At 40.6% G+C, this 16,287-nt stretch overlaps 1 protein-coding gene across 2 annotated transcripts in view; it reads right to left on the bottom strand.

Moving 5' to 3' along the window:
• The window catches only part of LOC124118550, a 63,104-nt gene that overhangs the window by 8,961 nt on the left and 37,856 nt on the right, over positions 1–16,287 (bottom strand). For both annotated transcript variants that reach the window (XM_046480713.1, XM_048401513.1), the window contains exons 3-5: positions 12,650–12,796; positions 6,041–6,172; positions 5,687–5,732 (exon numbers count right to left, since the gene is read on the bottom strand). In XM_046480713.1, the coding sequence (XP_046336669.1) occupies positions 5,687–5,732; positions 6,041–6,172; positions 12,650–12,796 (325 nt within the window). The remainder of the gene's footprint in view (positions 1–5,686; positions 5,733–6,040; positions 6,173–12,649; positions 12,797–16,287) is intronic.

Raw genomic sequence — 16,287 nt, 5'->3', positions numbered from 1 at the left:
AAGCTTAAAAAGTCCTCACATTGGGCGTGTCATAGTCAGTACTGCACAGACAGGTAATCCTTGTTCCGGACAGTACGAGTTCATTATTTGCGTCAGGGTTTAGTTACCTGCTGTGCTACTACGAGAGGGCCAAAACTACAAATGCCTTTCACCTCTTCGAGTGCCACATCGAGAAGATAACGAGCTGGCGAAAACTGTCAGACGTCCAAAAACATTCTTCCATGATTGCTCTGATGGACAAGTTGCTCTGTAGAGCCATGGTTGAGGCTACCACTCTGATCTTGTGAGGATTGTTCGCTCTCGGAGGATCAAGGTTAGCGATCTCGTGAGCCTGCAGGATAACCATAGAGATAGAATGTTGAACTAACCTCGATCATGGACCTACGGGATACGGGAATGAATAACTGTTTCTGCGAAACCACACATAGTTTTGGAGCTGCGTATGAAAGCTTGAAGTGCTCGCAGAGGGCACTCATCTTCAACCCTCACAATCGTAGAGACTGGTGGAATGGTGAAGGACCAGTTGGGTTGGCCTGGTAGTTGATATTTCGCTATGAAATCCCAGCACAACCCAAAATGTACCGCTACATGTGTACCATGCTCAAAGTGGACACGGGTGATGTCAACTCATGTAACTTGCTCACCCGTGCTGCAGTGGCTAAAGCCAAGATATAAATTGTTTTGATGGTGAGGCCATCAAATGAGGATGTGTTGAGGGGCTCGAATGGGTGCCCTTGCAAACCTCAAAGTACCACAAGCAAATACTAAGCAGGGCAACAGAATTTGGCCTTCTGGTCCTCAAGCCTAAAAGTGCGTAGTATGGCCTGTAGTTCAGGGACCTTGGTCATTTTACGATTCTCCGGAACGGCCCACACTGAATTGAGCGCTACGAAATACGTAGTAATGGTGATACCCTTCAAATGTCTTTTTGTACACAAGTGTAGGAGGTATTCAGCGCAGTTATAGGCAGGATAAATCTTGCGCTGAAGTTAGTAACCCTAGTAACACTTGCCACTGATGAAGTGTGCGTGATTGATGCAGAGCAGGAGACAGGTGGCATAGGATTTTTATCCATCTGTCCCTCGGTCCTGATAAGAGGTCCAGGGCCCACTTGCACAAAGTGATCTTAGCGCTAAGATGATCGTAACTCCCATACTTTAACATAGGCTTACAATAGTTGTAGCGCTAAGATCGCTTTGTGCAAGCGGGCCCTGGTCTGTCTGGAACGGGCCTCCTATGAACTGGAGCCGGTAAGTTAGAGTCAGCTCCGACTTCGCCTTGTTGATTATCAATCCCAATTGGGATAGTAGTTCAAAGGTTTGATGATATTCTGGTGGCGTACTAGCATGAGTGTCTTGATGACACAGGAAACAGTCATCTATGTACAACTCGAACCAAATGTTCCTCAGGTGTAGAAAAAGAGTTATTGGCTTGATTATCCATGTAAATAACCACTCGGCCAATGCTGACCAAGGTTCACATAGGAGCTTGTGCTTAAACTCTGAATCCCAGTTGGAAAGTGTTAAATAACCAAGACTGCGTGTAACAGTAATCTCCGCTAGTGCAGCTCAGAGCTAGTTCCTCATGTTGGTCGATCTGACGTTTCTGCAAGTCAACCACAGTCTGAAAATGGTCTAAACGGTTCGGGGTGACCTCTGTTAATCTCGATCCATTGCACGTGTTGAAAACACCAGTGCTGACAAAGGTTTTAATATGCGCCTGATTTCCGTTTCAATGAACGCAAATCTGGCGTCTTTGACTTGGTTGGTTTCGAGGAACCAGTCATCCTCCGTAAATCCTCATCCAAAATGTGTGCCTGATCTGCTACAGTGAAGGCATGTATAGCAAGATCATCTTTCCTGAGTTTTGGCGGCTTGAATGACTGAGCAAACATAAGTTTGGAAAAGTCTTCGTCCAATGCCTTAACCATATCTTTAACATAGCATCCACCGGAATTGATGTGGGATGTGACCATACGGGGGAGGCGCTACTGACAAGAGATGGTCTGCTACCCACTCTGGCATTTGCGCTAAGCTAAAATAATTATTCCATTCAACTGAAGAATCTCCATCCTCGCTGACTGAATTGGCATGATGGTGACGCATTCTCCTGGTAGGTGAATGGTGCATAACCTTTTTTTCTAACAGAAGGCTTCAATGAGAGGCCTGGTTAAAAAGACTTGTGCAACGATGTCCACATATGAGCTGTGGTATTAGCCAGGGATCCGAAAAATTTAAAATCCCATTCGGACATTTGCATTTAGGCCACGCCCCTTCAAATAGCGTATTTTTGTACAACTTTTCACACACATTACAAGTTATTGCGCGCTTCGGTTATAGAGCGCGGTAAAGCATAGCTCCCAAAATTTACTAACATTTTTAATAAACTCAAGTTTTCCAATGAAACAATGTTCCCCCGCCCCCCCCATTTCAGAAAACATTATCAGCTGATCACCGCGATCACGTAACACCGGAAATACCAGTCAACAAATTCCGAACTGAAGTACGCAATTTAATCCTATCATTATAATATCTATATATAAAAATATAAATATTTTTCATTGTTTATCTGGACTAGAGTTTGCAATATATTTGATTAATTTTATTCAATATTTCATTCAATAATTATAATGATGTTTACAATAATTTTGGCGAAATCGTATGCTAAGTGATCGGTAGATCGCACAACTCACTGTTATTTACAGCAACCACAGTCAGATTACTGCTATTGACGCCTTAAAACGAAATTTAGTTGCAAGAGAATGGATATGGACACATCATAAATGCCGTACCATGACTCGCTAAAAGTCATATTTCAGGCAGTTTGACTATTAAATAACGTTTTTGCAAATGAAATACATGTTGCACGGGAAATCCCTACGGTGGCTGGTCAAAATCTGATAAAAAAATATCCTGCATACCGTCTGTACCAAGTGCTACGCTTATGGTTCTTATAATTTTAAGTATATATGGCAGCTAAAATAACACGATATTGGAATATATTATTCCTGACAAAATAATAATTTCAGATACAATTTCTTCTGACCATTGCATCAAAATTCTTTGAGGTTGTATCATTGGGTACGTTTTAACTGAATCACCGGTAGATCGGGAGGAAACGTGTGCACAGCTGATTGCTATTTCCAGCTTAGTTTACGAGAAAATACACATGGTAATCTTAATCTCTGCATATAAAACAATGCCTTGGAGAGCAGGAAATACATTTTAAATGGTAAATCATCATGTCTAGAGATGTTTTATATCAAATTTCATACTTTTATTGACCAAGTTTGTTATACCTGTTTATTCACCTGAATTCGCTGAAGGGATACGATGATGCTCATAAATTATTTGGACGCCGAAGGTAGCGTTATTTGTTTTTTAAAATGTCCGGAAAGAAAAATTAAAAAATTTTAAGCAATATTTTAAACCGGACATTTGAGATTCCCAATTGGACATGTCCGGCGCATATGACCATTTCCGGACACCTGGTATTAGCGCTGATGTATGTGTTATGACAGGTTGAGTATCTGGCGTCTGGTGAATGTTAGAAGCTGGTGTAGACATTGACACATGAGTAGTCTGCTGCGTAAGTGTTGTTGTCGACACTAGAGTGTGGTACATAGGTGCAGGCCCTGAGTACAATTGTGCCATAGACTGTTGCCAAGTGGATTGCATAAAACTTTGCATCCAGTTGTTGTTCTGGTATGGTGCCTACAGTTGAGTGTATATCTGCTGCGCTGCCAGGTAGGCAGGCGGTACAGCGCTAAGCTGGTCATGCGTCGCTGATGTAATGGGGTACACTGGAGCCCTGAGGATGATGTAGAGTGCCTGGGGGTGTTGAAGAGACGCCAGTAGGTGTCGGCTGGATCGTGGTATGTGTCTGCACTACTCAAGTAGAAGTGTCAAAAGACACATGCCCCAGCATCGCTTGAACCATCACGGTGGAAGCCATGGACGCGTGAAAATTTGAAGGTTTGAAACTTACAGTAGAGCCTAATATTGTAGAAACTGGAGAAGAGTGAATGTCAGCAGTCACTTTCACGGAGGACATAGGTCCACCAGAAGATAAAGGTTGGGTGGTAATAACCAAAGATTGTAAGTCAGTTGCGTCCTGTGACTAAGACATCTTCCTCTAAACATGACGGGACTGCTGCAAAACACGTCTGTGAGTGACCTGTCTATAAATAGCAAAATTTGATGGAGAGAGTGGTAAACAAACATATCATTTAAAATTTGGAGTGCAAACCTGAGTGCAATCCAAACAACAGTGCAATCCAAACAACGTGGATGGGAGATCTTTGGAAGATTTTTACGACAAATTGTACACCGTGCATATGTTACGAAAATAGAGAGTTGTGATTAATACGTATATGACAGATTGCCAATGAAAATTTACATGTATTGAACGGCAAGACATTTATGAGTTTGAAAGTGTATAATATGAAAAGATACCCGAAAAACTATGTAACGCCAAAGCTACAGGACAATGTCTTTTTACAGGAAAATGACCCACATATTAATACACAAAACAGTGACAGTAATATGAAAGGAATACATCACCGATCACAGGTATAATTTAGTGTGGTAACCAAAGCGAACTGCCTAAAAAAAATCAAAAAGTTGAGGAGCCCATCTGAGATACATCCTAGCTGCTACGCGACAGGCAGGAATGTTTTAGGTGATATTCCCGCAAGGTCACATGACAGCGGCGATGTTCCATATAAAAAGTGGGATCTGAGAGCGAATAATTTTCCCTTCACCCAAGACCATCGCTAGGTACCATCCTTTATTGTCGTAAGGTAAGCAGTAAATGCATTATGTAGTAATGCAGAATAAGTAAAAAATATAACAATTGGCAGAAATCATATCTGTCTATTTATTGTACCAGGAATGATATATTCTATTAGCTTGTTATTATAGTTGCTGCTTTAACTATAAATGTTAATTGGAAATAACCCTAAGTACATGAAGTATAGCATTTTGATATATTAGCTATTATTTCCTACATATGGGATAGTTTGAAAAGTCAAAATTTGAGATAAAACAAACAGCAATCGTGACAAGAGCTTCCAGGGGTTTTACTATTTCCACCACGAAAACACTACACTGACACACAATAGTGAAACCATCCGTCAGTGTTTTAGGAATGCCTATCAATTTACAAATAAGAATTTTTAACAAATCAAAGAATGTCATTTGTGATAAATGTGTATCCATTCTGAGAACTAAGGTTCATTTCAAGGCATCAACAGAGGTGTATCTTCATTTTTGCTGTAAATAATGGTGAGTAGATCTGCCGATCACTTCACAAACCATTACACCAAAATTAATGTTGATTTGAACAAATTAATTAACCAGATTAAAATCATAAAGTAAGACATACAATGAACACTATTTATAACGAGAAAGTGTAGTTACTGGAATAACTTGGAACTTCAGTATGTTTTTGTTGACAGTCTAGTCTCAGTGTTACGTGCTGGCAGTGTTGCATTTGCTGTGTGCATTAAATAATACACAAGAAATTACAGTATTCATGAATAATTATTCATATTCATTTCCTTAAATTCGTGATATGAATTGTATTCATCACAACAGTAAAACACAAATAGTGATGGTCACAATGATGTCCTACTGAGGGATCACTAACAAAAACTCATAAAATATATAAAGGAGAAAAATGTTACCAGGAGTCCTACATAGGAGATCCGAGCTGTTGTTGGCATTGAAATTCTGCAAATACAGTTACAAAATGTTATTAGTTGTGTAATCTCAACATATACTTGTTCAACAAACAAAATAAATTAAACATGGACATAAGATAAAATATATGGTCCTACTTAAAGTTCAATCTGTTACTGACTACAGATGATCACTGAAATTGTTCATACTTATATTGGGACTATGACTTCCTTGATTGCTGCATCCCTACCATTACTTGGAATCTGACCCTGTTAATGACATAAATTACAAATCAGTTATCAGCTGCCAACTGAATGACTTATTCTGCTAAACACTATATGACCATGTGATGTTCTTGCCTGTCTCCGAGACTGTCCATGTGCTATGACAGTCTTCCAGTCATTAAGTTTGCCAGTAGACAACAGAGATTCCTGACCAAGATGGTGGTAGCAGCTTCGCACAACCTTCTTCATGGCTTCAGTGAAGGCAGCCTAGAACAGAGATGAAAGATGACTCAAATACACTTTCTGACATTTAGTGCTATTCCTGCTCATTCCTTGTAACAATACTAGACAAACCTTTCTAAAGAAAAACTCCAAACAAAGGATGTGCTCAACTGGTTTACATGTGTAACCATGCCAGTGTTAGCAACACCTAAACTTGCTAAATCTGCCAATGTGAGAGATCCTTAAAATGGATCTGAATCCATATTCAGCACACTGAGAGGCATGACCTCTAATTGTGTATCCAGTAGGCAAGTTTGTGTCTGTGTTGGTAAAACAACTGTCTACCGCAAACTGTTCTGGGGGAATTTGAAATCATGTAATGATCTGTCTTATTATGCTTATGACAGCAAGTTAATCCTTTTTGTTTGGTTTGTAACTTTTTTGTCAATCCTGAATTTGAAAAATGTATATGATGTATATGGAATACTAAACGAGCTCCCGTCTAATTACCAATTTTATGAAATGAGTGAATAGTTCTGGTATCTGACGAATGAAAGCGAGTCAGATACCACAACTATTCATGAGTTTTATAAAATTGGTATTTCATTTATTACTGGCCATTTTTAACATTTTTATAATTATACTGTCGAGTGTGAATAGGCCGACGCCTACACGATCCACGGCTTAATCCAATTGAGTTTATCAGAATAATACTTCAAACACGTCAAAAGTTGAAACGTATGAATTTAATACCATACAACGGTCCACCTTTAGAATTCAGGCGTCTGTTCCACAAAATTATCGTAGGGCTAAGGTTATCGCAACTCACATACTTTAACTTAGACTAACAACTGTTGTTGTGCCACAATACGCCTTGTGGAACGGGGCTTTGCACCTCAAAGTTTACAATCACGTCACAATACCCAATGATGTAATTTGTGGAATTTTGTTGCAAGATCCATCGGCGAAACAATGCTAAAGCTGTTGGTACCAAATGACATGTCCAGCCATCAAAAACTCAATATCGATGCAAATATAGAGCACTGGAACTTGGTCAATGTGCCTTGCATCCAGAGGACATGGAAGAAGTCTTGAACATTTCTGTCTGTTTTAGAAGCTTTGCTGATGACAGCCCATATATTAAACGTACAGAATCAACTGAAAACTATGCCGGAGAAAAAGTATTGGACAGCTGATTCAAAATATTTTGAGAGTGAGTGAGTGAAAATTTATACACACTAATACCATACAAAAGTGAGTGAGTGAGTTAGGTTTAATGACGCTTTTAACAATATTCCAGTTATATCACGGCGTATCAGCTTAATGTGGGAGGAAAGCCTGAATTGATGCAGGTCTCGGATATTTACCACTTCGGTGAAACCCATGAGCACTGGTATGGTGCTGACAAACCTAGAAACAGGATTAGAACCCACAATCATAGGCTTCTGGCGTGCCCAATGGAAGCAACACGCACAGCAAATTGCAGCGACTTAGACAACTGGGCCATCCGTTTCCACAATACATGATAAAAACAGGCTACAGATAGCCAGCAACTGAAGGTCAATCACCATACAAGGGGCAATGGGGACTTACGGTACTTCTGCTACCGTCAAATATGATACTTCTACCATTAGACACAGGTACCCTAAATCTGTATATGCTCTGAGGTCCCATACACTTCACAAGAACAGGGCCACTTGAAACATAATATTTATGATCCCTACCTTTTTGTTCAGTATAATATGCCAAAAACCATATGTTATTTCTCATACCACATACTGGCTGTATTTGAAATTTCACAATACACAAAAAGACTGCTGCTCACCCAACTTATGAAGAATTAATTTTAGGACACTACAACATTATTCACTTTGGTACACACATCTATAGTGAAAAATGGTGCAAAAGATTCAACATGCCTTGAAGAGTGAGTGAGTCTGGTTTACGCCGCTTTTAACAGTATTCCAGTCATATCACGGGGTGTCAGCTTAATGTGGGAGGAAAGGCCGAAGTGATGCAGGTCTCAGACGTTTACCACTTCGGTGAAACCCACGAGCACAGGTATGGTGCTGACAAACCTAGAAACATAATCGGGACGAACCAGGATTCGAACCCACAATCATAGGTTTCAGGCGTGCCCAAGGGACGCAACTCTGCACAGCGAATCTCAGCGCCTTAGATGACTGGGCCACCCGTGCCCCCCATGCCTTGAAGAAATGACCAAGTGGAAGTAACACTAGAAAAACAGGGGTACGTGAAAGCCAAAGTTTGCAGCTGGATAAAAAAAATCAAAACATGCTCATCATTTTTGTTATTCCAAAAACCATTTACTGGCTGCATATGAAATAGTTTTACTTACTATGTACTTGCATTACACCACAATTTTAATACTAAATCTGAAACAGATTTGTTCATTGGAACTCCCTCTTATTTGCGCTTGGTTTCATCAAAGTCATGCATAACCTTTCATGTGCATTTGTCTACCCCGTGAGGCGCTTTACCCAGCATACAATAAGCATCATGAAATGATTATTCGCCGTATATATATACTGAACTGCAAAAGAAACATCACCATGGATAGATATATGAGAAACCTAATTTGTCCAAACACTGTAAACATACTTTGAGAAATATTAAAAAGATGAAACTTGGCAAAACTGATCATCAAGGTTGAAATTAAAGTGTCAAATGTTCTTAAAGTGAAACACAACACTAGTCTGTGAGAAAATGGCATCACAAGTCAGTATCTCTTGTGTCCGCCATGTGCATTGATGACTGCCGTGCACCATTGATACATGGAATGGATGAGGCGGTTGATGAAGGTTATAGGCACTTGAGCCCACACTCTGAGGAACGCCTGACGCAGTTCAGCTGCAGTTGTTGGCCTTGGCTGGACGTCATTCAGCCGTCTTTGAATCTCGTCCCACAGGTGCTCAATGGGTTTTAAATTGGGACTGAGGGCATGCCACTGCATGGTTCTGATGCCATTCTGCTGGAGGAAGTCTCTTGTTGCTCTCGCAGTGTGGGCACGGGCGTTATCATGCTGCAACTTGTCGTTGCGGCGATGTACCAAATGAGTTATGGCGTGTGGTCTCAAGACTTGATCAATGTACCATCTGCTGTGACTCCTTTGCCTCTCTCTGGACTGACGTTCTGGAAAACCACAGGGCCGACCCTCTGTGCAAGATCAATTCCACCCTACACCATGATGCTCAGACCACCTGAGTCTCTCTCAACAACACAAGCATCTGAATAACGTTCCCCACGGCGTCGCCAGGGTTCTCAGTGTGGCCTGTGACAGTGGAGGTGTCTGCTCCTCAATCGCCGATGCACGGTGTCCGCACTAATGTGTCGCTGGTGTGTCCCCATGGTCTGTCGAGCAGTTTCTGCAGCATAACAAAGCGATCTTGAAGATGCTGTCGCACAATCTGACGATCCTGATGTTGGGTGGTGACCCTTGGTCTTCCACTACGTGGTCGGTCATCTGTAGTGTAAGTGTTCTGGTACCGTTGCTGGAGCCTGTCTATCGTCCTTACGTGGACTTGAAATGTATTCGCTACTTGCCAGGCGAATTGTCCAGCTTGCAATTGTCCAAGGGCTTGGTGTCGCTGATTTCTTGTCAATCTTGGCATGTGGTAGCAATTCAATAACGAATGAATGTTATCCCATCTGGGTGGATTTTTATAGGGCATGAAATGGGGGAACACATGTGCATTTTAAACTGCATGAAACTCACGTGCATCGGGTTACCATGGCCGCTGCCGTAATGCGTTTGGGCGAGCGGTTTTATTGACACCTGCTTTGTCTTTTTATCATCAAATTTCATTTTTCCGGACAAGGTAACGTTAAATTTTTGAAACTTTGACAAAAATTACACAGATATTTAAATGACAACTTTTCATGCAATGTTACTTAGGGTGACGTTTCTTTTGAGGTTCAGTTTAAATATCCTTGGATACTCTATTAGTGATCAATTAATCAATTGATCCGCCATTGTGGAAACTTTCAACATCCCCTCATCAACACATGTGTCACCTAATCCCGAACACCTGATTGGTCGCAACTCCCAGTTAGTGCTGGTTTACATACATATAACATACCCTCTAACAGTGTTGATCATATTCTCAATATGGTAATACGGCCAGACCACCTTGTCCACAAATCCACATGCCTCATTTGAGGGGTTTTCCTGGAATTACCCGACAGCTTACGATTAACAGGTGTTCACACAAATTGACCAAGTCAAAAACCAGACTTTGAAAATTAATTGCAAGTGAAAATTAATAAATAAAATACAAATATGTTCAATTAGAACATGTTCAATTAGAACATATTTACAGTTTCATGAATGAATAATTCACTGCTGATTATTACTTTCTCGTCTTGGCATGGTCACCAGATTTTGGAGTTACGACAAACTGTTCTCAGTCGTGCAGTACTTCAAATGGACCCCAGTGTTGACATGTGGCATTGTGTACAATGCACCAATGAAACAAATGTCAGCGACAGGGAATTTTTCGACCTGGACGGGTTGCCTTACCTATTCACTCTAAGACAGCAAGACATGTGACCTGTGATCATCATACACAATCGAGAGGGGATACAATATCTGATGAAGTGCCCAGATAGATAATTCTTAAATATTTCACTATTAGACCAGCCAGTCACTCTCAGTTCCTGATGTAACATGCTGACATCCATCCATTAATTGAAGATTGGATGGATTACACATCCAATGACAGTGGTGGTACTAGATCTAGGTAGTGTAAGAGCGACAGCAGCCTCTTGACTAGATCCAACAATGCTAGGAAGGGTGTGTCCTTTTGCATCAAGGTTGTAGATACAATCAGGACTTTTATTCATATCATGTTCACCAACACTTGACTCCAGATGATCCCCATAGAGAGATACTCTTAATTCAGATGTTGCCTTTGCCAAATGAAGCTCCAACAATCTACATGATCTAGGTTTCTGAACTTTCAAGTGGGGCCATCTCTTGATGAATCCAAAGATCAAATGGAGGCATAGTAGCTTGGTGTCCGCTGTATTCCTTCCAACACGAATGGCAAAACCTGTGGCTATGGTGATGACATTGTGATGAGTGTCGCCATATCCAAAAGATGCCCCATATGTGTCACCAACTTAGCCTCTTCATCTGAAGAGAGGAAAGTGTCGGTACCTAGCTTGCATGATAACTCTACCACTGCAACAATCATGTAGGGTGGACACCAAAGTCATATTTGATCATGGCTGAATATGTCTTAGATAAAGCCCTATCCACGAATGAACGATATCTCGATTTCTCCGGGGGTGTTGAAATCTGAAATAACAACAACAAAAACATAAGCATAAAGAAAATAAATAAATCCAAATAAGAAATGTAGAAATGCACATAATAAATGGCCAAAAACATTTCCATAGTTTATAATATAGGACAGAGTTAACCCCCTTATGTATTATGATGTCGGTACAACTTGATGTCAACAAAGCAGACCAACACACACAGGTACAGACACTGCTACCCCTAATTTAACACAGTTCAGCATTACAATAACACACGTTTAGGCTTAAAAAAAGAAAAAGAAGTGGTTCTCAGGCAATGACTTTTGTAAACATTGTGTTGTTTTTTTTTTTTTGCTTTGCTTGTTCAAACTAGTATGTAACCAAACAAACAGTTGTGTACTATTAACCTAGGAAAGGGCCTCCCTACATAAACAAGCTTAAAAGCCTCCTATTGCCGCCATGACCATAACACGAGATGCACAGTAAAGCAGTGCGCATGTAAAGGAGAGTAACTGTATATTGGATCACATTGTTTTTTAGAATCAGGATGTTTTTATTGTTTTTGAAAATGGAAATAAAAACAAAACGTGCAGTAGACTTTATGAGGATGCGGGCGGTGCCTGAGAACCAAGACTATTATTTTTTTATTTAGCCTTACAATAACTTTAATCCAATACTTACACCTGGATGTTTTACTCGGAGCACTTTGATCAGCGGAGGTGCTTCCTGACAAGTCGGCTCCCTTGATCTTGTTACATCCCTCGTCATTACGCGAGTAATTACAAATAAAATGGCCGTTCAAGTATATGGCTGTTTGAATATACCCAATGATATGTGTACTGACATTACTAAATAAAGATGGAAACAAACAAAATATATCAATCTCTGTCGTTAGGTTTCTTTACTATCATTGAAATGAACATGTTGAACATTTGAAGGGCAAGCGTACAGTAAAACTCTCAACTTGTCTGGATCTAGAAGTATAGTGGACATGAAGAAGAATGCATTGTGTACACAAAACCCAAAAGTAAAATTGGTTCAAATGACCAGGCAGATCAATAGATAACCTTTATCATGGCATATGATGATCACAAAATGGTTTCAACTTTCAGTGCAAACTCAGTTAATAACCAGAAGAGTGGAAGTGTATTGATTCTTAAGATCACTAATTCATAAATTCAAGCAATGGAGTCGTAGCTGATGATCCTAGTAATGTGAGTTAACTTTGATGCTGCTCACCTCTTTGTTTCTGTCTGTGGCATTTGACCAGAGGGGTACATCTGGTGGCCACCAGTGAGGTCTCTGAATGAGGCCTGGTCCACGGGTACATTCTCCACTCCCACTGACTACCTTCATCAGGGCAGGGACAAACTCTCGCAGCTGACCCTGCACAGTCAGACAAGATGACACTTGAGGCACTTGGCAGGAGGAGGCACATTACACAGACAGACACAGCCTAATATGGCATATGCTAGAGCAGGATCAAATTACATTTGTCCTTTTGCTGAAAATGTTATCACTACAAATCTATATTTTCGAACTTTCTCAGAAACAGGATCATTATCCCTTAGTAATTTCGGTTTATTTATTGCCTGTACGAAAATTCTACCTCTATTACATATCTGCCAGAATATACCAGAGGGACCTGGTGGGATCTGCCTCCAGTAACTCCCTGTGTAATTGACAGCAATTATGTACTGATTCTAATCCTACTTGAGATAATTTCCTCTGAAATTCCCCTTGAGGACTTGAAAATCAGAACACTGTGTCAAGAATCAGTCAAATATGTGACATGTTCACTAGATTTACCATTATATTTTTTCTGATCTTGATCATAATAAACCTGGATTTGTGACTTTTAATACCGGCGATTACGTCACTTCCGGTTATGACGTCACTTCCCCTTTTGGTAATGACATATCTCTAGGTCTATTTCTACCCCAAAGATGTCATTTCCTGGTTAGAAGGGCTTTGTTCGGCTATTTCCGGTAATGTCGACACTTCCGGTAAAATTGATTGTTGACATTTAAGGTGCTTCTAATCCATCCTATACCTAATAAGCAGACGTGGCGTGGAATTCTCAGTCTGTGTATAAATTTGTGCAACTGTGGCTTTCATCCATCCTGCTAAAGTGGCCTTGGTGATATCCTTGTTCGAATTGGTCTTACAGGATAGGATGAGTCCCCTCCAATGGCGTCTATTTTGGTCTGTAGCCGAGATAGAACTTGAGAGCTCCAGTGTTTCCGGTCATATTTTTATCTGCCGGACAGGTGAGCCAGCAATGTACCAAAATACTGGTCATTTGAGATTTTTGTCAGTCCTTAATAAAATACAACAGTAAACATACTGACTTGTTTATTAAAGTTTGCGTTGCTTTCTACGAAAGATCTTCGTAGCTTGTTTGACAGTATTGTTGACGTCTGCGTGTAGATTCAACAGCATCAGGTTGTTTATCCGTTGTCTGGAAAGACGATTGCGACTGGCAGAGTGTATCCTGTTTTAGGATAGTACTATCGAGCACAGAGTGGAAAAGTCGGGATAAATATCTGAAGGTTTAGAAATCACTGTCTTGCAACTTTGTTCGAACGAGTCGGTTCCTATTTCGTTGACCGCCATCTTGAAAGGTGTGAAGTCCTGCTGCGCCTGGATGCAATTGATGACGTCATTTTCAGCTGGACCAATCAGGAGGCAGAATTTGTCCAGTAATTTCTCGAGGGATTCCCTTCCTTGAGCTGTCAGTTCCTCTTGCGTTTGGGGAAATCGACTTGGGTTGATCACTTTGTCCAGACAAGTAACAATATCAAGCGAGTCATCCGGAAATCTTTTTCTCAGAGAGTTACAGAGTTCCTTGATAAACCCACAACGGGTTTTCACAAACGCACCGATAGATCGCTGGTCCCATTATGTGACCTGAATTCCACAAAAATTCCCCGTTGTTCAGATTATCCAAGAAATGCTGTTCATTTTCATCTGCGGTGTTTTCTAGACTGGTAAGGGAGTCAATCGTAGAATTCACAATTGGCATAATCATGCCCAAGTTGATATTCGCTCTCTGAAAAAGAGTAACAATTTTGTCCATCACATGGAGCACGTAAGTCATCAAGTGAATAAGTCGGATAAAGGAGTACGTGCGAATTTTCTTCTGAATATTCGTGGCAACAGCGTTGTTTCGCTCGGCAGATTCCTCTTCAATTTCGAGAACAAGAGCTGGCCAGTTAGATTTCACTGCTTTGACCGCCCGTCCCACGGAAAGCCAACAAACACTGCACGGTTGTTTTAAACTTAAAAAATCCGAATTTTCAAGGACATCTGAAAGTTCTCGCAATCTGTTGTATCGCGTCGCTGAATATTCAAACAGTTTGTAGATATCATTCAATGTCGTTCTATATTCCGCTACACCTTCGAAATCTTCGCTGCATCGGCTGAAGCAAGTGCGACACGATGGGCTATGCAATGGACGTGCACAGGATATGAATTATGATCCTGCAACCTCTTCCCAACTCCTGAGAGTTTCCCGGTCATAACAGACGCACCATCCGATCCTAGACCGACCACTTATTCCAAAGGAATGTTCCATTGAGGCAAAATTTCTAGAATTTTTTCTATGATACATTCGGCTGTTCCACTATGAACTAAAAAAATTCCTAAAAACACTGTTTCTGCCTTTCCGTCGTTAACGATTTTCACAAACAATATAAGCTTTTTTTCAACCGTGATATTAACAGTCTCATCAATAATGAGTCCAATAAACTTGCTTTTTCAAGTTTAGATTTTAAATTTTCTTTAGTACTCTCAACTAGTGCATTCTCCATTGCGTCTATCGAGTCCGAATGAGTGTACGTTTCTCCCTGTAAACGTTCACATCCGTTTCGCTGCTGCAGTTCGATTAGTTTAGAAAACTTGGAGGTAGCAATATTTTTTTGAGACATGAATAAAACTGTGTATAACATTGCTGTTAATTTCTCGTCAGATTTGTCTGCTGCCACCTCCATATGCGCTGCCATTGCATTTTTTCTATACATCGTTGTAACGGCCTGATGATGAGAGGCGCTGTCTCTATGAACTGTTAGATTTATTTGCTGCCTCGCAGATTCTGCAAAACATTATGATTTTGTCGCCCTCCTCCTCAAAACGTAGCCACTTGAATTCATTCGACCACTCCGCATTAAACTTTTGCAGTACAGATTTCTTTTTCTTTTTCGAGTCTGGTTCGCTAGGCATTTTGTCCGAAGATTTCGGGGGAGTTGGCATGTTTAATTCAATACATTCACTTGCGTCAGCCGCATGTTTCCGTTTCAGATTAGCACTAGACGTCTCCCCCCCTAAGAAAGTGGACAGATTCGTCTGCTTCGCCTTCGACATGTTTAATCTCGTGCCACGAGGCAGCATAGATCACGTGATTACCAACGTCATCTATCAAGACAATATTATCCAATCAGAGTGAAGCACGTTAATTGGTGCGGGATAGTCATGCTATTAATAGATGGGGGTTTCCCTGGAATGCGAGACAGTCACTTGCGTTTCTGTGTTTGATGAATAAAGCCTATCAATTTATATGACAAATTTGTTAGGCAAGGAACTGTTGACATGATCATATCTTAAAACAAACAATGTTTTATCGGACATGGTAGCTGACAGCGTTCATATATATCGGCTTGTTGATATTTTTATCGATAAAAAGCCGGCAATTACCGGAGAACAGAAACACTGAGCTCTAATGGGACATAAGAATCTGTGTGGGTGATCCACTGTTGGTCCCAAGACAGGAATTGTATAGTGTCTATGACCCAATGGTCCCATTGTGGTAGATTGATTCTTGGCTACGAAGTCTGGGAGTGATCTTATCATTATATGGGTAAGACTAGAATAGTCTAAGG

This window comes from Haliotis rufescens, unplaced genomic scaffold (genome assembly GCF_023055435.1).
Source record: "Haliotis rufescens isolate VD_foot unplaced genomic scaffold, xgHalRufe1.0.p SCAF_22, whole genome shotgun sequence".
In the NCBI taxonomy this organism is placed as follows: domain Eukaryota; kingdom Metazoa; phylum Mollusca; class Gastropoda; order Lepetellida; family Haliotidae; genus Haliotis; species Haliotis rufescens.
Note: the sequence above shows the minus strand (reverse complement) of the source record. Positions and strands in the feature narration are given on the sequence as shown.